General features: G+C 35.2%; 1 protein-coding gene across 2 annotated transcripts in view; it reads right to left on the reverse strand.

The window, feature by feature from the left end:
- The window catches only part of LOC120431005 (neuronal acetylcholine receptor subunit alpha-7-like), a 363,511-nt gene that overhangs the window by 256,379 nt on the left and 82,342 nt on the right, over positions 1–24,790 (reverse strand). Inside the window, exons 1-2 of one of the 2 annotated variants that reach the window (XM_052708174.1) lie at positions 22,538–22,670; positions 22,288–22,427 (exon numbers count right to left, since the gene is read on the reverse strand). In XM_052708174.1, coding sequence (XP_052564134.1) covers positions 22,288–22,427; positions 22,538–22,544 — 147 coding nt within the window. In that variant the 5' untranslated portion in view covers positions 22,545–22,670. Of the gene's footprint in view, positions 1–22,287; positions 22,428–22,537; positions 22,671–24,790 lie in introns of those variants that run through there. The other variant, XM_039596164.2, reaches the window with a different exon arrangement.

Below are 24,790 nucleotides of genomic sequence, written 5' to 3' on the forward strand. Positions count from 1 at the left end.
GCCACTTTTGAATAGACAGCTGTCAAATTTGTATATATTTTTTTTTAATTCTAAAAGCACAATATTACACTTTTTGAATGTGTCAAAAAAATTCATCTTCCAAGTTATCATTGAAGGTACAGTTCATTTAGCAGGGCTGCAATTTTTAAGAAATAAATTATTTTTGTTTTTGAAAACGTTATAATTAACAACTTAATCAAATTTAAATTCTTAAAACACCTTTTTTAGTTTTTGTTAGATTTAAAAAAAAATGCCAATTTAAAAAAACTAAATTTTATTTTAAAAATTAACAATCATGCAGATGTGTAATTAAAAAAAATATTTGTGTTCTCGTGTTTTCACAATTTGCATTTTTTTTTCTATTTCATTTGAATAATTTTTAAATTTACTCATATTTTTCCTGAGACGACTAAATATTTACTGCATCTTTCGAATACCTATTAAAATAAAATGATTTGACAAAAAAATAAAAATACACAATACTTTGGAAAACTGCCAGTTCTAATAATTTTAACCAAAATAAAATGTAAACTTGGAATGTGTAATGTTAAAAAGTTGAATATGGCCTCTTAACCTCCCACAATTTTAGAATTAAAATTGCTCATTTTTCTTACATAAAAGTTGTACCCACTCCCAGATGCAATATTACCAATTATAAAGAAAATTAAAAAATGCTTAAAAAAGTATTCAGGTGAGGGTCAACAATCAGCCAGAAAAAAAATCTAACAAAAAAAGAATTTCAGTGGGTGCACAATTTTACTTTCATCAACCCGTGGAAACCGCCTGCAATGCGGTCTTGTTAGCGAAAATTAAGAATTGACAAGGGCTCGATTTTTCACGACTCCTCTTCAGGTTGATGAATGAAGGACAGAGTTTTTTTTTTTTTTTGTTGGGTGGTCAAACGATAGCAGAGTAAACGATGGAAAATTGTCAAGTTGGGAGGATTTTTTCTTGCTACTTCTTCGGTTTTTGCTGAGTGGTGCATTTTAAATTCGCACCGAGGTAGAAAGATTCGGCCATGATAATTTGATGAGAAACCGTGACCTGAAAAAAAAGCTTTTGAAAAGATTAACTTGAATTGGAAAAAAAGCGAAATTTTCACATGGATCACTTTTTACGAAAGTTCAAACCCGAAGCGAAAGCTGACCCAGGAAATGACAAAGCCGCCAGAGGCTGGAAATGAAAACGTCGAAAAGTTTTTCAATAAACGTTGCACCACCACCACTGCCCAACCCTATTTTTGGTTCGTTTCAAGGAGCGTGTCGCTCGAAATAAAGTTCCAACTTCCATCATGCATCCACGCTAAATCTTTTTTTTTTCTTCTTCTTTTTTTGAGTGAGTTCTTTTAGCAGCCTTAGGCTGAACAGAAAAGTTCGCCCCCCAACAATGTAACCCCGGCACGCCATAAATCAAATGTGTGTGCCCTCAAACTTTGAAGATGGCGAACAATAGGGGTGGTTAGACTTTTTTGTTTGAGAATTTTTGTAAGGATTTTTTTAAAGGTTCTTTTTGTTCTTAAAAGAATCGTGAAACAGTGATTTAAAAAAAAATAACTGAAAAATTTCAAAAGTAGTCGACCCTATTCCCTCCCCAGTCATAGTTCAGCTGAAACGACCTCCCCCTTTTTTCGATTGAGTGTCCAATCTTGATTTGTCCGAAATTCACGGATCGTAACTCATCGGGGAGACATGGACGCAACAATTTTTGGGACCGTCGAAAAAAATAACCCCCAGAACCAAAGCACGAACAGCATTGGAACAGCCCAAAAGGACAGCCCTCTCCAAACCCCGATTCCGATTGATAAATGTTTTCGAAACTCTGTAGGGGTTGTCAATCGGAGTGCCAAAGGCCGCCGGACCGTGACGTTAAGAGCAAATTAATGGCCCAGTGTCGAGGAGCAAAAGCAACAACAGAAAAAAAATTCTGCCTTTTTTAAGCCTACTTCTAGGCGGCCTGAAGAGTTCAAAATAGCATACATTTAGGCGAACCTTTGACAGTTGAGAACGCTGAAGCATTCCGGGCTCGGAATGACTGACGAAGAGAGGTGCGTTCCAGTTAGGCGACAAGAATTTTAATGGGGAGCGAAAAGGCGCTGAACGAAAAAGGGTGACGACGGTGGAGATGCAGGAGATGAGATGCTTGTTGACGGAGATCAAAATCTGATTTTTCTTATCAAAAATACAAAAAAAAACAAAAAAACAGAATAAAAATTACAAAAAAACTAACATCAAACAAATTAACTTAACGAACCAACAATTTCTCAGAAGAATAAAAAATGTTGAAGATCTGCAACCCTGCACACAGTTACGAGCGCCTAGTAAAAAAAATCAAAAGATTTGGCTAACCAGCCAAAATAAAATAAAAATCGTAATTTTTCATGGTTTAAAAGAACTTTGCAAAAGGAATATGGGTAATTCTCTACCAACTCACACGAAATCGGGAAAAGTTGCCCCGACCCCTCTTCGATTTGCGTGAAACTTTGTCCTTAGGGGTAACTTTTGTCCCTGATCACGAATCCGAGGTCCGTTTTTTGATAACTCGTGACGGAGGGGCGGTACGACCCCTTCCATTTTTGAATATGCGAAAAAAGAGGTGATTTTCAATAATTTGCAGCCTGAAACGGTGATGAGATAGAAATTTGGTGTCAAAGGGACTTTTATGTAAAATTAGACGCCCGATTTGATGGCGTACTCAGAATTCCGAAAAAACGTATTTTTCATCGAAAAAAAACACAAAAAAAGTTTTTTAAATTCTCCCATTTTCCGTTACTCGACTGTAAAATTTTTTGGAACTTGTCATTTTATGGGAAATTTAATGTACTTTTCGAATCTACATTGACCCAGAGGGGTCATTTTTTCATTTAGAACAAAAATTTTCATTTTACAATTCGTGTTTTTTCTAACTTTGCAGGGTTATTTTTTAGAGTGTAACGATGTTCTACAAAGTTGTAGAGCAGACAATTACAAAAATTTTGATATATAGACATAAGGGGTTTGCTTATAAACATCATGAGTTATCGCGATTTTACGAAAAAAAAGTTTTTGTAATTGTCTGCTCTACAACTTTGTAGAACATCGTTACACTCTAAAAAATAACCCTGCAAAGTTAGAAAAAACACGAAATTTTAAAATGAAAATTTTTGTTCTAAATGAAAAAATGACCCTTCTGGGTCAATGTAGATTCGAAAAGTACAATAAATTTCCCATAAAATGACATGATCCAAAAAATTTTACAGTCGAGTAACGGAAAATGGGAGAATTTTAAAAACTTTTTTAGTGTTTTTTCGATGAAAAATACGTTTTTTCGGAATTCTGAGTACGCCATCAAATCGGGCGTCTAATTTTACTTAAAAATCCCTTTGACACCAAATTTCTATCTCATCACCGTTTCAGGCTGCAAATTATTAAAAAAACACCTCTTTTTTCGCATGCTCAAAAATGAAAGGGGTCGTACCGCCCCTCCGTCACGAGATATCAAAAAACGGACCTCGGATTCGTGATCAGGGACAAAAGTTACCCCTTAGGACAAAGTTTCACGCAAATCGAAGAGGGGTCGGGGCAACTGCTGTGTGAGTTGGCGGAGAATTACCCATATATCAAGGATCTGGCAACCCCGTCTAAAGTAATGAATTCTTAGGTGAAATTTGCACCGTTTTTCAAAGCCGGATGTTGTCCAATCAAAAATATGACTTCCAGAACTATCATACTTGGCATCAAACAACAGATAATGAAAGGCTTATATGATGAGTAAAAAAACATTGAAGATCTGGCAACCCAATATTTAGTTCCAGGCACTTAATAAAAAATGGTTAAATCATTAGAATTTTGGTAACAAGTACCAGAATCATATTATTTCATCTATTATTGAACGTTAACTTCTTGAGTCAAACATTCAGAAGATTTGGCAACCCTGCATAAAGTAATGAATACTTGTAGAAAATTTACATTGTTTTCTTAAGCCGACTGACGTGAAAGAAGAATGATCATTCGAGTAGTTTATATAACATTATTTAATACAACTACTTTTAAAAAAAATCCATAATTTTTCGATGCCGAATATCTACCATTACAATTCGAAAAATAAACTTTCGAAGTAGTGTTTTTTTTAACACAAATATGATGATGAGCCAAACAAATTTGATGAATTGGCAACCTTGCTTGAAGTAATGGAAACTTTTGTAAAATTCACATATTTTGTTGGAAAACTAGAGCAGCATTCTTGGGTAAAAAAAAATTGGAATTACCTTAACTATTTATTAATCAATTAAATATGTTATGGGAAGCTCTAAAAGCCCATTACAATCTGGCAACCCTTCCAAAGTAACGAATACATACGCACATTCATTGACAATGTTTTTTTCAGTTTGAAAAAAAAATAATGTTTATTTCAGTGCTTTTAGTAATAGTATTACTGTGGATATTTGAACCGATTTTTGGACGATATTATGATGAGTTATTTAGTTTAATTTTAAGATCTGGCAACCCTGTAAACATAAAAAATCACTTAAATAAAATTTTCTTCAAAGCCAACAATACAGTATGATGATAAAAAAAATGTAATCGTATAGATTTGACAAAGTTGGCTATGGCGAATATTGGTTGAAATAACTTTTTGAAGACCTGACAAATCTGTCAATCAAGGATGCCAGATGCACAGATTTGTCTGTGTTTCACAGACATTTAAGTTTGTGTCAGACATTTTTTGAGGTGCACAGACTTTTTCGAAAACTTTAATAAATTAATATTTTGTTAAAATATCAACAGAAACTTATTTCGCTAGTCTTCAAATGCTTAAAAACGCAATTTCTGATGGATTTCTATGCCTGTAAATAAATACTTTTAAAATTTTAGACAAATGCACAGACAATTGCAGACTTTTTTACAGACATTTAAAAAAAACCAAGTGGCATCCATGCTGTCATTTGTTTTGAGTATTTTAGTACATAATTATAAATGATGATTTTCGGAATCATATTACTGTAAATTAGCGATTAGATATTCGATAATTCAATTACTTAAAAGTTCTGGCAACCCTGTCCTGAATTAGCATCATTTATGAAATATTTTAAATCTTTGTTAATGATGGCTGGATTTCGCAAATTTAATAATTGGACCCATAATTCTATTATCTGATATTTCATGCAATTCTAGATTAATCTTAAACTTTGAAGATCTGGCAACGCTGTTGTGAAATTCAGTTAGATTTGTTAAGTTTTTTAAACATCAATTTTTTTCTAGTATTTTTAAATTACTTAGAATCATCTCGTTTTCAAATCCAAAACGTTTCGAACAGATCTATGTTCAAAAGAATCGTGAACTCTGAATACCTGGCAACCCTGTCAAAAGTTAAGAGTATTTAAGGAAAAAATAAGATTGCTTATTAAGAAAGTCAGATCCTTTAAATTGTCTAACAGTTAATGTACAGCATAAATTAATAGATGCATTTAACATCAAATTCAAAGTGGTGACCCCTAAGGGGAGCGTCCATTAAAAATGTTACTTTGAAGGAATTGAAGTCCTTTTCGACCCCAAACTTATAAAAATAGCCAAAAATCCAGTTTTAGACCAAATCACGTTACCGAGCCGAACCAGCGTCTATGGCTGAAAGGCTCGTTAATAAAGACAACTAACTAACTAACCAAATCACGTTCTCCTGGACTCAAAAACTAAGAATTTCCCTTTTCAAAAACCGACCGTCTTTGGACATTGTGGCCACCGGGAACCTGCTACAACCAAAAAAAATAACCCTTTTTAAGACCGCAACTTTGACGCCCTGTAACACCAGCAAATTTCAACCAATCAGATTGGCCCTGGTTGCGATCGACAGGCATTTTTCTATGCGTTTAACACAGATATTAAAGTCAGGACCAGGTGTCCTACCGGTTCCGGAAATCCGGAACGTCCCGGATACCCAAAGAACGGTCAACTTTACTATTGCGATGAAACCCCATCATCTGACATCTCAAACTTCATAAACTCGAGAGTTATGAAAAGCTACGCTCATGCCGTTGATCTGTGACTCATTCGGCCACTCCGGAACCGGTTACCGGTGGCCGTTTGAGGACAGTTCGGGAAGTTGAGAGAAATCCCATCATCCGACGTATCAAACTTCTTGACTTTGAGTGACAGGAAAATTTATGATCATGCCGTTGTTATCTGGATCATTTTGGCCACTCCGGAACCGGTTACCGGTGGCCAGTTGGGGACACTTCCCGAATATGGGTGCAACCCCATCATGCGACATATCAAACTTCTTAACTTTTAATGATTTGAAGTTTTATGATCATGGCGTTATTCTCTGAATATATCAAGAATATTTCTTGTTTCTTCACAAGAAATCCTTGCTCATTTCACCGCAAATTTCCGCGTCAAACACGTCACACGATTGACAAAAATCTCATTTCACCTCCGAAAGGCTTCTTCAGAGAAGGAAAGCTCCCAACTCTTCGCTGGGATAGCACTCATTTTGCTCATCTGTGACGACGTTTCGTGTCATTTCGATTTCCTTCAGCCACCAAAAAGTGCGCGCTGCGAAAACTCATTTCCACGTTTCCTCTGCGCATCTTTTGGGAATTTTCCACCTGACACAAGGCAGTTCAAGAGCGAGCACAGGGAGAAAATGTGGAGCAAGTGGGGAGTAATTAACCACCTTCGCGACCGAGTTGAAAACGACGACGACTGCGCTAAAAAGAGGTGGGGGTTCTTGTGGCTGGTGCCACTTCAGCAGTTTTTGGAGTGTCGAGTCTGCTTCAGCTTGAAGTTTACCTTTTGGACTGCTGGAATTACACTCACACTGTGGGAGAAAAAGGGAAGGACTAATCTACTTTTTTATTTTTTTCCATTTTTGCTGTTTTTCTATTTTATTTAATAATTTTTAAGATCTAGTTTAAATTTCCTATGTTCTTTTTGTTTCATTTTCAATTGTCCCATTAATCTTTCCATCAGATGAGTACCAAACTTCTTCTGCTTCAGAAAGATAATTCCAGCAGGCCCAGGATCCAACCCTTTTTTCCCTCGCTAGTGCAACGTGATGACTCAAGGATCTCTCCACATACGAATCACTTCTCTCGCACACACACGAGAAGAAGTTTTTCTGCACGAAGAACTGTCTCTTCTGCTTCTTGTTTCCAAGCCTCTTCAAAGGATACACAGAGTTTCAGGATGATGAGCTTTTTTTCTCCTTCTTGCTTCTGTAAGCTCAGATCTTCGTCCTGTGGCACAGCCTGGAGAGCTGATAATTACCTACTTCAGCCGAAGTATTGCACACACAGACCCTCTCACATACAGTGCACATTTTCCTTCAAACTTTTTTTTGTGGGTTTGTTGGCAGGACAGGACACCAGGCACAGAACTTGATGGGCCTGGAAGCGAGCAATGGCCGCAAGGGTCCTTCTACTGGATGGGCGCACTGACAGTGGCAGAATACCTTCCCCTTCCCCCCCTTAAGGGGACGAATGTGTGTCATGGAGAGAAAGAGAGATAGTTGGTTGCGGAGTGCACTCGGTTTTGTTTTTCTTTTTTTCAAGATTTGTGGCCAAGATGAGGGCTGTTTTGGTGGGTTTCTACCTTGATTACACAATTACACTATCCTGGATAGTATGGTTTTAGTAGTATAAGGATATTGGACAAAATAATCAAAGTGAAATGTATCAATTTCTCATTAAGGAAGATGCAAATCAAATGGTGAGAGTTAATCATCAGATTTTATATCTCTGAAAAAAACTTGCTTGCAATTACAATAAAAAAAAAATCTTTTGCTTGATTTTTTAAATGTTTTGACGAGGTTTTTATTGGATACACCTCAAAATATAAACCATGAAAAAGCGAAGATTTTTTCAGCTGTATTGACGAAAGATATTTCCAGAAAATTTTCATAACTGCTACAAGTAAAAAAATAACTTTTTAGACAAAATAATCTATATAAACCATAAAAGAAAATTAAAAAATTACTGAAAAGTCATGTTTTCAAAAGAAATGCGAACCTGATGGATAACATTATCGCCGACAATTGTCTAGTTCAGCAAAATTGCCAATTTATCAAATTTTCAAGATGAGTGTCAAAAGATAATATATTTGACAAAGATTGTCGAAAAAGCGTTTTTAAAAACATTTTCCAAGATATTCAAATTTTCACGAAGAAATGCATTTCAAACTTACTCAAATTTCTGTAAAATTAAAAAAAAACTGTAAAAATTTGAAACCAATGCACAGTGGGAAAAAAGGGCCCAAAAAATTACCGCAACATGATTTCGCGCAAAATATCGATTGCTATACACCAAAAGCTTCGTTTTTGCACCAGGAACAATAATCCGATGAAAAATCGTACTGCACGGACCGGTGGCCGGAGTACAGGCCACCGGAAGATCCAGATTTTTAGAAAAAGTGTCAGATTTATCCAATTGTGAACTGATAAGCTTTCTTCTGCCATGAATAGTCATGCAAAACAATCCTAGAATAATATTAAATACCATAGGACATGAGTTATACACTCCTCTTTTAAAAACATGAAGTTTGATATGTCGCAAGAGTGGTTTCAGGAATTTTCCAAATATGATCTTCGGATGTGGCCACCGGAGAACCTGGGAACCGGTCACCGGAAGCAAAAATACATTTTAAGGATACTCTCCATCCAAAATCAAGAAGTTTGATACGTCGCATGACTAGTTTACGCTGTTTCCTAATGCGGTTCCGGATGTGGCCACCGGAGATCGGTGGAATCGGTTCCGATAGTTCCTATGGTATTTAATATTATTCTAGGATTGTTTTGCATGACTATTCATGGTAGAATAAAGCTTATCAGTTCACAATTGAATAAATCTGGCACTTTTTCTAAAAATCCGGATCTTCCGGTGGCCTGTACTCCGGCCACCGGTCCGTGCAGTGCGATTTTTCATTGGATTATTGTTCCTGGTGCAAAAACGAAGCTTTTGGTGTATAGCAATCGATGGTTTGCGCGAAATCATGTTGCGGTAATTTTTTAGGCCCTTTTTTCCCACTGTGCAATGAGTTGATATTGTTTATAAAATACCCAATCATCCAGAATTCAAAAAAAAATATATCTAGAGAAACTAACGCTATGTTTGAAAATTCTCAAATTTAAATAGTAATCAAATTAAAAAAATAGGTTTATTTGACAAAAGAGTTTTCTTTAAAGACGCATTAATAAAAGATATAAAATTGTGAATATTTCGTATTTTTTAATATTTTCACAAAATGCGTCATGTTTTGGATTTTTTTTAAATTGCGTATCGGCGATACTAAAAAAACTAAATTTCAAATTTCAAGCCTGATATTCGAAATTTCGAAAAAAAGTATCGCAAAATGCTTCATACATATTTTTTTCAAAACTTTAACGTCGTTTACCGAATTGTGCTCCCAAAATTCGAAATTCGTTAAAATATTTAAAAAAAATTTAATAAAATGCATTATATAACAAAATGCATAAATAAGCGTTAAACAATCAATTCTGAATAGTTTAGAATTGATTTGACAAGTCTGTTCTATGAAATTTTCAATTTAGGTCAATAATTTTTTTTGCTCCTGTTTTTCGAGGAAATGTTGAAGGAGGAAGGACAAAAACTTGAAAAAAAAATTGTAGACAGCTTATTAAAAATATCTTACTAACATTAACAAATTGAAGCCAAATTCTGTTAAGCTTATAAATCTTTCAATTAGATCGATCGAATGATTTTTTTTTGCATTTTCATTGTTTTAGTGATTTTTGAGAGTAATGCTCAAATTTTCACAAAATAATGGATTTTTTTATAAAATTCACAATCTTTTTAAATTTGCAATATGGGCATCAAATGATTCGAAATTTATTTTTAAGTACTTAAAATTTCCTTAATTTGCATTTTTTTCTGTATATTCAAAAAAAAAGTACGGTTTTATTGCAAAATCTTTATAACAGTGAAAATGCATATCTAGAGTTATTTTTTGATTAGGTCCTATAAACATATGAAAGACAATAGTTTATTGGTCCTTTTAAAAAAAACTTTCTCTCGATTGGCACCCATATTACAAATTATAAAATTTTGGAATATAGAATACGGAATTTTATGAAAATTTGAAAAATCAATAAACTTTAAATCAATGATAATGCAAACAAAATTTCGAATCGTTTGATACTCATTTCGCAAATTATGAAATTTTCAGTATCTTCACAACAAAAAAAGTTAAATTTTGGAGTGTTGAAAATTTGGTAGGTTGAATATTACCTATTTTAAGTAAGATTACCTCAAAAATGTGAAAAAATGTGAAACTGATGAATATTTACAAGAAACTGGTGAAAATTTATCATTCTCTGATGTAATATTACACATTTTTTGACAAAAAATCTCTCACCATTTCCTGATGAATATAACCATCATTTTTTTTTCTGTGTAAAAAGCGGTATACATTCCAGACTCGATAATCCTATGCCTCGATTATTCGAAGTTTCCGTTATCCGAAGTTCGATTATCCGAAGGTTTGTATGAGACTTCGGACAATCGAATCACGAACAAATAATATATTTCGCTTTTTTTTTCTTTTTCTTGTTTCCAATACGTGTTCGACGACCCCATTTTAGTCAAATTTGAAAAGTTGATTGCCTATAGAATAATAAAATGCATTTTTCCAATATTTCGTCACCGCCATATTGGCCGCCATCTGGGATTTTTTTTTGTTTTTTGGATTTAAATATTCTGAATCATATAAGAGTAGTTTAGGGGTCATACTTAAGTTCGACAATCAAAAATAAGACAGCGAAATTGGTTTTCGTAATTCGATTATACGAAGTGAAATTTTTCCGAGGCGTTCGGTAGTCGAGTCTGGACTGTATTGTGAAAATTTGTGTGTTTCATTCAAAAAAGCCTAAATCACTAAAAAATACATACGATATTTCGAATTGATTGATACCCATATTACAAATTATTAAAAAAATACATAAAAAACTGATTTTGAGAAAAAAAAAACCTTTTATACTTCAAAACTTAATACTTTATCTTAGCAAAAACTTCATCGTTATCGTCGGACGATAAAATTATTTACGATAACCTTATCGATTAACAACTTTGGTAATTTTTCATAATAAACATTTAGTTGATTTTAGCAAAAATAAAAAGATCATTTCAAGCATCAAATGTTGGCTTTCTTATTAATTCCTGCAAAAAAAGATTTTCTCCTCACAAAAAAAAACTCCTTTTCGAATTACTGTCAGAATCTACCCCTCAGAAAAAAATCTCTCTTGTTGACTTTCGGCCAAGTGGCTCCTTCTACGACATAAAAAGTAAAATACTTGAAGAAGATGCAAAAAATCCCGTGCAAAGCACTCTATTTGCTAGTTTCGCTGCATATAAATCAACGAAAATGTCTTCTACTTTACGACGATTGCGCCTCCGGCTTGTGGTGGTGGAATTGGAAAGTTTGAGGGTGGTATGCACCTGTGAATGTTACTACTCGTCAAGTTTAAGTTCTTTTGTTTGTTTTTTTTTTGTTGGAAAAAGTTGAATAATGCAATGACCAATGACCAATGACAAATTTTGAATTTTTCAATGTTTTTCTTTTGTTTCAATCCTTTGTTCTGCTGAATACCTCCCTCAAACAGAAATCTTTCCAACTTCTCCAGTAGCTCCATCCAAATCTTCCGTGTACGAAGGCCCGAGTTAACACACACCCGAGCCATGTGGCCACAACAAGAAATCCCGTTTTCCGCAGAGTTAGTGTGTTGTTTGCCTTGTTCCCTGGGTTGGACATGTGGTAACTTGGCTTGCCCCTCCCCTCCCCAACCTAACCACACGTACACGATCCGTTTCGTTACTTTCGGAAGCAAAATTGGGACATTTCAAAAGTTATGATTAAAAGAGGGAGTCCCGCTTCCTGTTCCCCAGCCCAACAACCATGTTCAAGTCCTCGTGATTGAGTATGACGCTGCAGTCCCTTCCGGACTGGGGACCTCCCCCCCCCCCCCAGAAAAGGGCGGGGGAATATTATGAAAAATTGAATCGCAAATTTCCTTTTGCTCAGTCAAGTTTAGTATGCACATCTCAGTTCTTCTCGGCAGAAAGGGCACTCGTGCGAGGAAATTTGCTCCTGCCTGCCTGCCGATGTGTGTTCGATGCACTTTCCAAGGAAGGAGCTGTGTTTGTAGCGTTGTTGTCATGATTTGGAAATTTATACTGTATGAGAGTATGTTCGGGTTTTGCATTGTTTGGCAAACTAAATTTCCTGGTTGGTTGGAAGATTTATTTGGTTGGTTAGCTTGTTGAACGAACGGGGGGACCGGCAGCATTTGCGGAGAGATTAATTTTGAAAGTGTAATTTCAAAAGTTCTTGGGTAAAGCTCTGGAATTGGATGTAGAACTGTCGATTTGGCTTCGAGGAAGAAACAGAAAAGGAGCGGAAAATTAAATTTAAATTGAAAAGAGAGGAAATGGTCATTTAGTCAATTTAGTCAATTTTGTCAATTTTGTCAATTTTGTCAATTTCGTCAATTTTGTCAATTTTGTCAATTTTGTCAATTTTGTCAATTTTGTCAATTTTGTCAATTTTGTCAATTTTGTCAATTTTGTCAATTTTGTCAATTTTGTCAATTTTGTCAATTTTGTCAATTTTGTCAATTTTGTCAATTTTGTCAATTTTGTCAATTTTGTCAATTTTGTCAATTTTGTCAATTTTGTCAATTTTGTCAATTTTGTCAATTTTGTCAATTTTGTCAATTTTGTCAATTTTGTCAATTTTGTCAATTTTGTCAATTTTGTCAATTTTGTCAATTTTGTCAATTTTGTCAATTTTGTAAATTTTGTAAATTTTGTCAATTTTGTGTAATTTTGTGTGATTTTGTGTGATTTTGTGTGATTTTGTGTGATTTTGAATGATTTTGTGTGATTTTGTGTGATGTTGTGTGATTTTGTGTGATTTTGTTGATTGAGTTGATTTTTTTTGCTTGTTTTGTTGAATTTGATTTATTTGTTGTTCATGTTTAGTTTATCAATTCGCCGTCATCATCAGGTGAAGGGAGGTCATTGGTCATTGGTCCTAGAAACCTAGACCTAGAATTGGACATTGGCGTAAAACGCCAAACTTAAGACTGTAGATGTAACTAAAACTTCCAGAATAAATGCCATTTTGAGTGAAGTGCTTCCAGTTCATATTCAAAAACTTTTCCATCTGCCACTCCAAGTACATTCAATTTGCTCCCGTTTCCAGAAACCTGTCCGAGTGCTGCTGCCTTTCCACGTCGATCCACTATCGCGCAGAAACAACAGCAAATTGCGATCCATTACGCTTCAGTGCAAAACATTTCCCATTCCCCGGGATAAGAAGACTTTCCACGGAACACAACAAAAAGGTATAATCTCGCGCTATCGCAAAAACGCGAACTCGCTTGCGCAAGAATATTATCAGACAAAACTCTCTGACACCATTTGTGTTCAACAAAGTTCTTAATCAGACCCCGTCAGCCGGGGCTTCATCTATCTTGGCACACTCTCTTTTCACGCCTCGCCTCCGGTTGAGGTGCTTGGCGAAATGTAAATTCTTGCTACTACTCAACTTTTTTTTCTGCGTTTCTGTCTCAAGTTGCTTCTTATTCATCGACTTTCGAGCGCGAAAACAATACAAATGGGCTGGGGGAGGGCAAAAATATTGGAAACTTTTGAACAGTCTTTCACTCACTCGTCTTGAGAGCCCTGTCTGGCCTCCTTTTTTAAGGATTCGTTTCCATTTCGTAGAGTAAACTCGTTGCGATCCTTTGAATAAGTACGCTTGAGCGTCTCAAGCGTCTCAACTTTCTCAACCATCCTGAATTCTTAACTATCTCATTTGTCTTGACCGTCTTAACATTACACAAATCTTAGTCGTCTCAAAAGTTTTAATAGTCTTAACCGTCTCAGCAGTATCAACAACCTTAAAGGTATTAACCGTCTCAAGCGTCTCTACAGTCTTTACCTTCAATTTCCACGATTAAGTGAGTCCAAGTTATCTAATAACTTTTTGCCATCTCAACCGTTTTGCGTCTTATGAGTTTCTAGGCGTCTCAACATTTATCCAAATCTTAGCTGTCTCAAAAGTTTTAAAAATTCAGCCATCACAATAGTAACCGTCTCAATCGTCTCTACAGTCTTTCACGTCGAATTCCTCGATTAAAGGAGTCTAAACCGTCACAAAATTCTTTGCCGTCTTAACCATTTCCATCTTAAGCGTCTCAACCGTCTCAAAATTTACCCAAATCTTAGCCGTCTGAAAAGTTAAGATAAATTCAACCACCTCAATAGTAACCGTCTCAAGCGTCTCTAGATTCTTTTATATCAATTTTCACGATTAAATGTTCCGTTTCCGTTTTAAGTGTCTCGACGGTCTCAACATTCTCAAAAACAAAAGGCTATGCCGTCTCAGAATTATTTACCGTTTTCTATCTTAAGCGTCTCAAACATTTCCACATTTACACAAATATTAGCCGTCATAGAAGTTTGAACCATCTCATTAGTAACCGTCTCAAGCGTTTCTACAGTCTTTCACATCAATTTCAGCAGTTACAAGAATCTAAGTCTTCTCAGAATTATCTGTCGTCTTAGCCGTATTCTGTTTAAGGCATTTTGAGCGTCTCAACGATACAAATCTTAGCCGTCTCAATAGTTTAATAAATCAATCATCTTAATAGTTACCGTCCCAAGCGTCTCTACAGTCTTTCACGTATATTAACGCGGTTATAAACTAAGTCGTCTCAGAATTCTCTGCCATGGTAAAAAAATTCCGTCTTAGGCGTCTTAAACGTCTCAACATTTACAAAAATCTTAACCGCCTCAAGTTGAAAAAACTCGAATTATCCTAATTGTAATCGTCGCAAGCGTCTCTACAGTTTCAGAATTCTCATGAGACTTTTTCTGACTTAAGCGTGTTAGGCGTCTCAACCGTCATAACATTCTCAACTACTTAGAGATCGACAACCGTTTTGAGGGGCTCAACAATCTTGTACGTCATATCGTTTTAACGTTTTTGAAGTCATTGCCGTCTCAGCCGTCTCAGTGGCCTCCACAGTCTTAACCGTCTCAATAGAAATGATGCAGTGTTTCAGATCAATTTCAGCGAATACAAGACTCTAACCGTCTCAGAATTCTCTTCCGTCTTATACCTTTTCTGCCATAGGCGTTCCAGGCGTCTCAAACGTCTCAACATTAACACAAATCTTAGCCGTCTCAAAAGATGAAAAAATCAAACATCTTAATAGTAACCGTCTCAAGCGTTTACAGTCTCAGAATTTGTTTCAGACCATTTTCTAACATAAGCGTCCTAGGCGTCTTGGGCGTCTCAACCGTCACAACATTTTCAAACTTTTAAAGATCTACAACCGTTTTGAGCGTCTCAACAATCTTGTTCATGGCCACCGTCTTAATGTTTCTTTAATGTCTCAATAGTCTCTACAGTTTTAACCGTCTCAATAAAAATATTTAACCGTCTCACCAACCTTCCTCTAAATGTTACACCATGGTTCGCAAAGAGCTCTCACCCATCTAGTTCCGAGAAAAACTTTTTTTTCCCCGCCCAAGTTCTTTTCAGGCCGAGACCGGCTATCATAAACACGACGTGTACTTCATTAAAATTTCATAGCGACTCCAAGCTTGGTGAGGAAGTTCTGACAAAAAGGACTCCAAGGTAGGGAAGGGTCCTCCACTACTACTAGGTGATGATGAAAGGCACACACACAAAGCACTTCTAGTCAGAACTGTGAAGAGTGGCAAAAGTAGAGAAAAAGTTGTCCAAACAACCGCACTTTTTCGCCCAGCGAAAAACTCCCCAGCAATGGGTGCAAAGTACTTGCACTTGAGAGTTGTTACTTTTTTGCAGCCGAGAGTGTTGCTGACCAACAAACACTGGGTTCGCGCGGACCATGGTAGAAAAAAGGGGCATCCGTCCGGAACCGTCAGGACAAACAGCTTAAGCTGTTTGCGTTGCAAAATATTCGGTGAAAGCTTGGACGTGGGGGGTGAAAAGTTAGTTTAGTAAAATATCTTGATTTGTTGGCGTTGTTGAGCACGAAAGTTGGCTTCAACATTGAAGTCATGAATTTCGATTCATGAATTCGTGAATGTTTTTTCACTGTCTATGAGCAGACTCAACCATCACAACCGTATCAACAGACTCTACCTTGTCAAAAGTCTATGTCGCTATATGTAAGTCACTTTTAATGGTCTCAATCTTAAAAGCTTTAACCGTCTCAAGCGTCTCAAAACTATTACTTGCTCTAATTTATTAATTATATTCACGATTGCATGATCTCTTTTTTTTCGCAAAGTCGTAAATTTTCTTAAGGCCGTTGCAAATATTTTTTGAAGTTTATGTCCCTCGACTGTGACCAAAGTCGAGGGGGGGGCAAAATAATAAAAAGTATAAAAATTGAAATTACGAGCCACGGTATCAACATTTGAACGAAAAAAGTGTTTTAAAATGCTTTATACACCTGTCCAGTTGTTTTGCCATCATTAGTTTCGATAAAATCTAAGTATTGACGAAAATTTTATTTTTTGCGAAAAATAATTTTTTTTGCGGTGCTGTACATTGGAATTTCATAAAAATTCAAAACATTTTTAAACAAGCCCAAACATGCTAAATATGGTTATCAATGCAGAAAATGGATTTTAGATTGTTTTCAGTTGATTAGACTTCCGTTTTCATGGACATTTTAGAGTTTTCTGGAATTTTTTTTTTGCCCCCTGATTTTTCAAACCAATTTTGAAGGGGGGGGCAACATAAACTTTGAAAAAAATTAGCAACGGCCTAACTTTAAAAAAAAAATCATGTAAATTAGCAAGAATTAATGATTTTCATGAACAATTTTCATGAATCCGTGAATTTTTATTGACACTGGAATATTTTTAGATAGTAATCATGAATTTTACCTTCTCGAAAGTCTCAATTGCAATTTTTAACAGTTTCATCCGGCTACACAACCTTGAAAGCTTTAACCGTCCCAAGCGTCTCAAAACTTTTAATAGCTTTTATTCATGAATTGTTCACGGTTTCTTGAACTTTTTTTTCATGAGTTCCTTTTTTTTTCAAAGTCGTGAATTTTCTTACCGATTTAAAAAAAAAACATGGAAATTTGCATGAATTCATGGATTTCATGAACCATGATTTATTAATTTCGATTCATGAAGTCGTGAATATTTTTTCTCCGTCTAAGCAGACTAAACCATCTCAAAAATCTAAATTGTAATTTTTAACAGTCTCAAACTTAAAAGTTTTAACCGTCTCAAGCGTCTCAATGCTTTTAAATGCTTTAATTCATTAACTTTATACACGATTGCATTAACTTTTTTAAGCAATTCCGTTTTTTGTCATAAACGTAAATTTTCTTAACAATTTCGAATAAAAATCATGGGAGTTAAGCTCACATTCAGGTGTTATTTGCATGAATTCCTGATTTTCATGAACAATTTTTATGAATTCGTGAATTTTAATTGACACTGGAATATTTTTTAATAGTAATCATGAACTTTGTTCACGACAATGTGAACATATATCATGATTCACAATTTCGTTATTCATGCTTTTATGAACCTTATTGAAACTTGGTCATGAAATCGTGAATTTAATTTACGTTTTCAAAAAAAAATAATGAAAATTTATCTCAAAGTATTTTTTTAAGATTTCATGAATTAATGATCTTTTTACAGAAGTCTTGAATTTTTGTCACGCTTGAGTATTTTTTGATAATAATCATGAATTTTAAATCATAAAATCTTGACCTTTTTTCGTGACAACATGAACCCATACGAAAAATGCCCGTATTCGTTATACTTTCATGGTTTCATGAATGACGTTCATTATTTCATGAACATAGTTCCTTATTCATGAATCTTTTTCACTATTTCATGAAAAAAAATGAAAAAGAAAAAAAGAAAAAAAAATGAGAAAAAGAAGAAAAATGAAAAAAAGAAGAAAAAAAAGAAAAGAAGAAAAAGAATAGAAAAGAAAAAAAATGAAAAAAATGAGAAAAAAAAGAAATAAAATTATTCATGAATTTTTTTCACTAGGGGAACTATACCCTTTTTCAGCCAATTTCAATTATCGGTCTATCAGCACTTTGATCATGAATTACAGCTTTCATAAAGTGTTTTTGACTGTTCCAAAGTAATAAATAGCTCAAATAAAAGTGAGTAAGCAACTCACCATTGTTGATACATCTGAAAATGTTGATTTAATAGCGGAAAACGGCAAAAGTGATGAGAATTGGTCGAACGGCTTAGAGTGATTAAAATGGGTATATTTCCTCTATTTCATGAAAAAAAATGAAAAAAAAAATAGAAAAAGAAAAAAAGCAAAACAAAAAAAAGAAAAAAAAAGAAAAGAAGAAAAAGAAAAACGAAAAGAAAAAAATAAAAGAAAAAAAGAAAAGAAAAAAAGGAAAAAATGAGAAAAAAGAAAAAAAGGAAAAAATGAGAAAAAAGAAAAAAAGAAAACAAAATTAAAAAAAGGAAAAAAATGAAGAAAAAAAAGAATAAGAAAATACAAAAAGAAGAAGAAAAAATAAAAAAACGAAAAAATAAGATGAAGAAAAAAAAAATTCATGAAAATTTGAAGCAAAATTGTAAATTTTATTATAGGGTAATTCTCCGCCAACTCACACAGCAGTTGCCCCGATCCCTCTTCGATTTGCGTGAAACTTTGTCTTAAGGGGTAACTTTTGTGCCTGATCACGAATCCGAGGTCCGTTTTTTGATATCTCGTGACGGAGGAGCGGTACGACCCCTTCCATTTTTGAACATGCGAAAAAAGAGGTGTTTTTCAATAATTTGCAGCCTGAAACGGTGATGAGATAGAAATTTGGTATCAAAGGGACTTTTATGTAAAATTAGACGCCCGATTTGATGGCGTACTCAGAATTCCGAAAAAACGTATTTTTCATCGAAAAAAACACTAAAAAAGTTTTAAAAATTCTCCCATTTTCCGTTACTCGACTGTAAAAAATTTTGGAACATGTCATTTTATGGGAAATTTAATGTACTTTTCGAATCTACAATGACCCAGAAGGGTAATTTTTTCATTTAGAACAAAATTTTTCATTTTAAAATTTTGTGTTTTTTCTAACTTTGCAGGGTTATTTTTTAGAGTGTAACAATGTTCTACAAAGTTGTAGAGCAGACAATTACAAAAATTTTAATATATAGACATAAGGGGTTTGCTTATAAACATCACGAGTTATCACGATTTTACGAAAAAAAAGTTTTGAAAAGCTGGTCGTCATCGATCATGGCCGTTCATTAGCCTGTCCCATTTTGAGGTCATGTCGAGGAATTTCAGGTGCTCACTTCTTAAATGATAGATTATGATGTTAGGAACAATGTTTTCTTAGACAAGAAAAAATAATAAAATACTTTCTCGCACCCCCTAGTCGATTTACTAAAAAAAGTCTCTTTTTTGAACTAATTTTCTAAAATCGCTTGGAATCAATACAAAAACTGCTTCGATCAGGTGTGTATTATCTTCAAACGATAGGTTTTTGTCCATAGATTAAGATGCACTATCAATATTGGACCAAAATTTAAGTTTTTGGACTCTCCCAGGCGGATTTGTGTCGAAAAAATCGCATTTTTTCAAAACTTTTTTCAGAAATGTTCATTTAATTTAGGGTAGCCTATTTTTCCCAGTGAAACCAATGCATGCAGCTTGTAGGAAATTTCATGGCGAACATTTTTCCCTCTGAGAAAATCCAATTTCGACACTCCAGAGCCGAGATATTTGTGTTTTAGTAAGGAAAAAAGAGGCAATTTTCAAAATTTCTCAAAATTCAGAAGCAAGGCCTACTAATTACACGATGTAGCAAGCATATGTCTCAAAGGTCAGGGTATGCTTTTTTATAGTAATTTTGGCCGCTGAATCCGAATCTGAAATCAAATTTCGTGTAAACAGTGATGTTTTGGAGCTACACCCTTTCGGAATGTTATTTGCGTGTTTAAGAGGCAGTTTTTGTAAATATTGCTCGGTTTGTTCTAGAGGTCGTATCGAGGTGCTCCGATTTGGATGAAACTTTCAGCGTTTGTTTGTCTATACATGAGATGAACTCATGCCAAATATGAGCCTCTACGACAAAGGGAAGTGGGGTAAAACGGGCATTGAAGTTCGAGGTCCAAAAAACATAAAAAATCTTAAAATTGCTCGCATTTTAGTAAAACTTCATCAATTCCAACTCTCTTTGATGCATTCGAAAGGTCTTTTGAAGCACTTCAAAATGAATGAGCCATAGACATCCAGGATTGGTTTAACATTTTCTCATAGCTTTTGCTAATTACTGTTAGAAATGGTTTTTTTTAAACCTCAATATCTTTTTGCAACAGCCAGCAACACCCATACTCTTTTAGTTCAAAAGTTAGGGAATTTCATGGACTATAAGCCTACGGTAATAACTTTTTGGCCAATCGCAGTTTTCCTCATAGTTTTTCGATTTTTCTAGAACATACATTTTACAACGTTAGTTATTGTCCCATAGCGGCTGTTTTTAGTCTAACTTTTGTCATATTCGAAATCCTCGGAAAATTCAAACTTCAATGCCCGTTTTTACCCCACTTCCCTTTGTCGTAGAGGCTCATATTTGGCATGAGTTCATCTCATGTATAGACAAACAAACGCTGAAAGTTTCATCCAAATCGGAGCACCTCGATACGACCTCTAGAACAAACCGAGCAATATTTACAAAAACTGCCTCTTAAACACGCAAATAACATTCCAAAAGGGTGTAACTCCAAAACATCACTGTTTACACGAAATTTGATTTCAGATTCGGATTCAGCGGCCAAAATTACTATAAAAAAGCATACCCTGACCTTTGAGACATATGTTTGCTACATCGTGTAATTAGTAGGCCTTGCTTCTGAATTTTGAGAAATTTTGAAAATTGCCACTTTTTTCCTCACTAAAACTCAAATATCTCGGCTCTGGAGTGTCGAAATTGGATTTTCTCAGAGGGAAAAATGTTCGCCATGAAATTTCCTACAAGCTGCATGTATTGGTTTTACTGGGAAAAATAGGCTACCCTAAATTAAATGAACATTTCTGAAAAAAGTTTCGAAAAAATGCGATTTTTTCGACACAAATCCGCCTGGGAGAGTCCAAAAACTTAAATTTTGGTCCAATATTGATAGTGCATCTTAATCTATGGACAAAAACCTATCGTTTGAAGATAATACACACCTGATCGAAGCAGTTTTTGTATTGATTCCAAGCGATTTTGAAAAATTTGTTCAAAAAAGTGACTTTTTTTAGTAAATTGACTAGGGGGTGCGAGAAAGTATTTTATTATTTTTTCTTGTCTAAGAAAACATTGTTCCTAACATCATAATCTATCATTTAAGAAGTGAGCACCTGAAATTCCTCGACATGACCTCAAAATGGGACAGGCTACCGTTCATGGTCACCCGCGACAGCCACGGACGACGAAACAAAGAGAAACGCAAAAAATACCTTTTTCAGAACTTTTTTTCGTAAAATCGCGATAACTTGTGATGTTTATAAGCAAACCCCTTATGTCTACATATCAAAATTTTTGTAATTGTCTGCTCTACAACTTTGTAGAACATTGTTACACTCTAAAAAATAACCCTGCAAAGTTAGAAAAAACACGAAATTTTAAAATGAAAAATTTTGTTCTAAATGAAAAAATGACCCATCTGGGTCAATGTAGATTCGAAAAGTACATTAAATTTCCCATAAAATGAAATGTTCCAAAAATTTTTACAGTCGAGTAACGGAAAATGGGAGAATTTTTAAAACTTTTTTAGTGTTTTTTTCGATGAAAAATACGTTTTTTCGGAATTCTGAGTACGCCATCAAATCGGGCGTCTAATTTTACATAAAAGTCCCTTTGATACCAAATTTCCATCTCATCACCGTTTCATGATGCAAATTATTGAAAAACACCTCTTTTTTCGCATGTTCAAAAATGGAAGGGGTCGTACCGCTCCTCCGTCACGAGATATCAAAAAACGGACCTCGGATTCGTGATCAGGGACAAAAGTTTTTTTTTTTTTTTTCATAAAATCGTGAATTTTTATTCACGCTAAATATTTTTTGATCGTGATCATGAATTTTGAAATCAAAAACATGAAATCTTAATCTTTATTCAGGAAATCATGATCAATGTTAAAAATTTATAAAATTGTGACGTAAAATCGAAACGTTCACATTTTCATGATATAATATTCACGATTTTTGGAAAAAAAAAATTCCATGAAGCTGACGTTTTTCAATTGAAATGTCTTGACGATCTCTAATTCCTTAAAACCCAGATTCAAAAAAGACATCACCAACTTACCACATCGATGATCTGCATCAGCGTCAGCCCGAAGCTCAGCTGCAGCGGGTCGGACTCGTTGACGACGGGCCGCTCCAGCACGTTGTAGTTGTCGAGCAGGTTGTGCAGCAGTCGCTTCTCGTGATAACCCGCGTTGACCACTGCAAAAGTTGAATAGGAAAGATCAAGAAATCGATTAGTGACCTACTCTGCACAACAATGTTGCGCTTCAATTTCCGGAACCCAAAAGGGAGGGTTAAGGGAAGCTCACATTTCATTGCGACTACCCTAATCTACCTCTCTGCAGAGAGGCAATTAAACGCAAAGCGACACAACATCAATTTTCCACCGAACAACATCCGCTAGCAAGTGTCGGGGCTGAGGCTGCAGAAACGTCAACAAAGTGATACATATTACAGAGAGAGAGTTACACTGTGGTATCAACGGCGCGCACACACGTACACACGAACTGTGTCAGTAATCCAAAGTGGAAAGGTACACACAGACCTGGTGAGCAGACACAAACACGTACAGGCCTGCAGGCTGTCCCAGCCCTTATCAAGGTGAGGTTTGGGGAGGGGAAAAGGAGAGGGGAGGTTGTGTGCAATCCACTGGAAGATCATAAGCGTGAAATTTGAGAAATTTAGTAGTAGACAAGATTAGTAGTTTGAAGCGTCTCAGCCGTCTCAGCAGCATCAGAAGTCGAAATTATAGTAACTGCCTCAATTATAACCGTCTCATCGGACTTATTTTTATCAATCATCAAAAAGTCTTAACAATCTTATCCGTCCCATTTGTCTTAATCTGTTCAATCATCTTAAAAAAAATTAGCTGTCTCACCTGGAGCAATATCTCAACAGACTCAAGTTGCTTAACCGTCTCAACCATCGTAAACGTGTCATTATGCATAACCATCTGACCCGTTTTTTTAACCGTCATAACTATCCTAAGCGACTCAAAGGACTCTGTTGTCACACACGGCTAGATTGTCTCAACAGCCTCAATTTTCATAACAGTCTCATCCATCTTGAACGTCTCAATAATCTTTAACGTCTCAACTGAATTCTCAGTTTAGTTTAATCGCCTCAATCGTCTCACCTAAATCAGAAAACAAGAAAGTCGCAATATTTACAACCTTCACAACAATCGTAAAAGTCTCAATTAGCTTTACCGTCTCAACTGTCTCACCCGGATCAATTGTCAAAACTGTCCCAGCTGACATGACCCTTTCAACAATCTTTACAATCTTAACTGTACATTTTCTTAACAGTTTTAATCATCTTATAGTCTGAGTCAAAACCGATTGTTTTAATTAGCCGTCTCAGTCGTCTCAATCAACAAAATTATCCTCATCTTTCTTACCTGAATTATTTCCCAAAAAAAATGTTTTTGCTGCCGTCTCAACCGCTCTCAGCTCACCTGTTTTTCCTAGATCTACCGTCTCAATATGATTCAAATTTGCATAACCGTCTCAACCATCACCATTTCAATTATCTTTACTCAATTATCTTGTCTCACCCGAATTAGTTTCAAGACTACCTTAACCGTCTCAACATTCCTCCTCTTCTCAATTGTTCTGATTAATTCAACTGTCTCATCTAATTGTCAAACACTCTTAATTTCCTTAACCGTCTCAAGCCTGATAAAAATATCAATAATCATATCCGTATCAACAGTCTTAATTTTCTTAACCGTCCCACCACCGCAATGGTCACAATCAGCTTAATTGTCTTAACTTTCTCACCTGGATCAGTAATCAAAACAACTATTTTAACCATTTCAACTGTCCTAAGCGTCTCAAATGTTTTAAATGACTCTTCTGTATCTTTCAGATCGGTTATCTCAACAGCTTTAATTTTATTAATCGTCTCAATCGTCGTTAACATCTTAGTAACCTTAACCGTCTCAACTCTGTCAATCAGCTTAATCGTAACCACTTTCTCACCTGGATTATTTGTCAAAATTGTGTTTTTTGTACTAACCGTCTCAACAGTTAAACAGCCTCAATCGTCTAATACGACTTAGCCGTCTCACCTGAATTAAACATCTGAATAGTCTCAAATTTAATTTACCATCTCAACCATCCTAAACGTCTCAATCATCCTAACTGTCTCAACCATCCTAAACGTCTCAACTTTCCTCCCGTTCTCAATTTTTCTAATTGACGCAAGTGTCTCATCTGAGTTGATTGTCCCAGCACTCCCAACTTTCTTGACCGTCTCAATAATCGTTAACGTCTTATTCAGCACTACAATCTAAACTTTCTCTAGTGGATCAATCGTAAAAACAGTCTCAACTATATTAACCGTCTCAACTGTCCTAAGCGTCTCATTTGCTTTAATTTTCTTAACAGTCTCAACCATTGTAGGCGTCTCAAAAATCTTAACCAACAAACTCCTAAGTATCAATGCTCAAAACAGTTTGTTTGAACAACCGTCTCAACAGTTTAGCCGTCTCAACCGTCCTCAAATATTCAGGTGTCTGAGTCAATGTACAAACCAACTTCTAGCCGTCTCAACTAAAC

Source organism: Culex pipiens, chromosome 1, assembly GCF_016801865.2.
Source record: "Culex pipiens pallens isolate TS chromosome 1, TS_CPP_V2, whole genome shotgun sequence".
In the NCBI taxonomy this organism is placed as follows: Eukaryota; Metazoa; Arthropoda; class Insecta; order Diptera; family Culicidae; genus Culex; species Culex pipiens.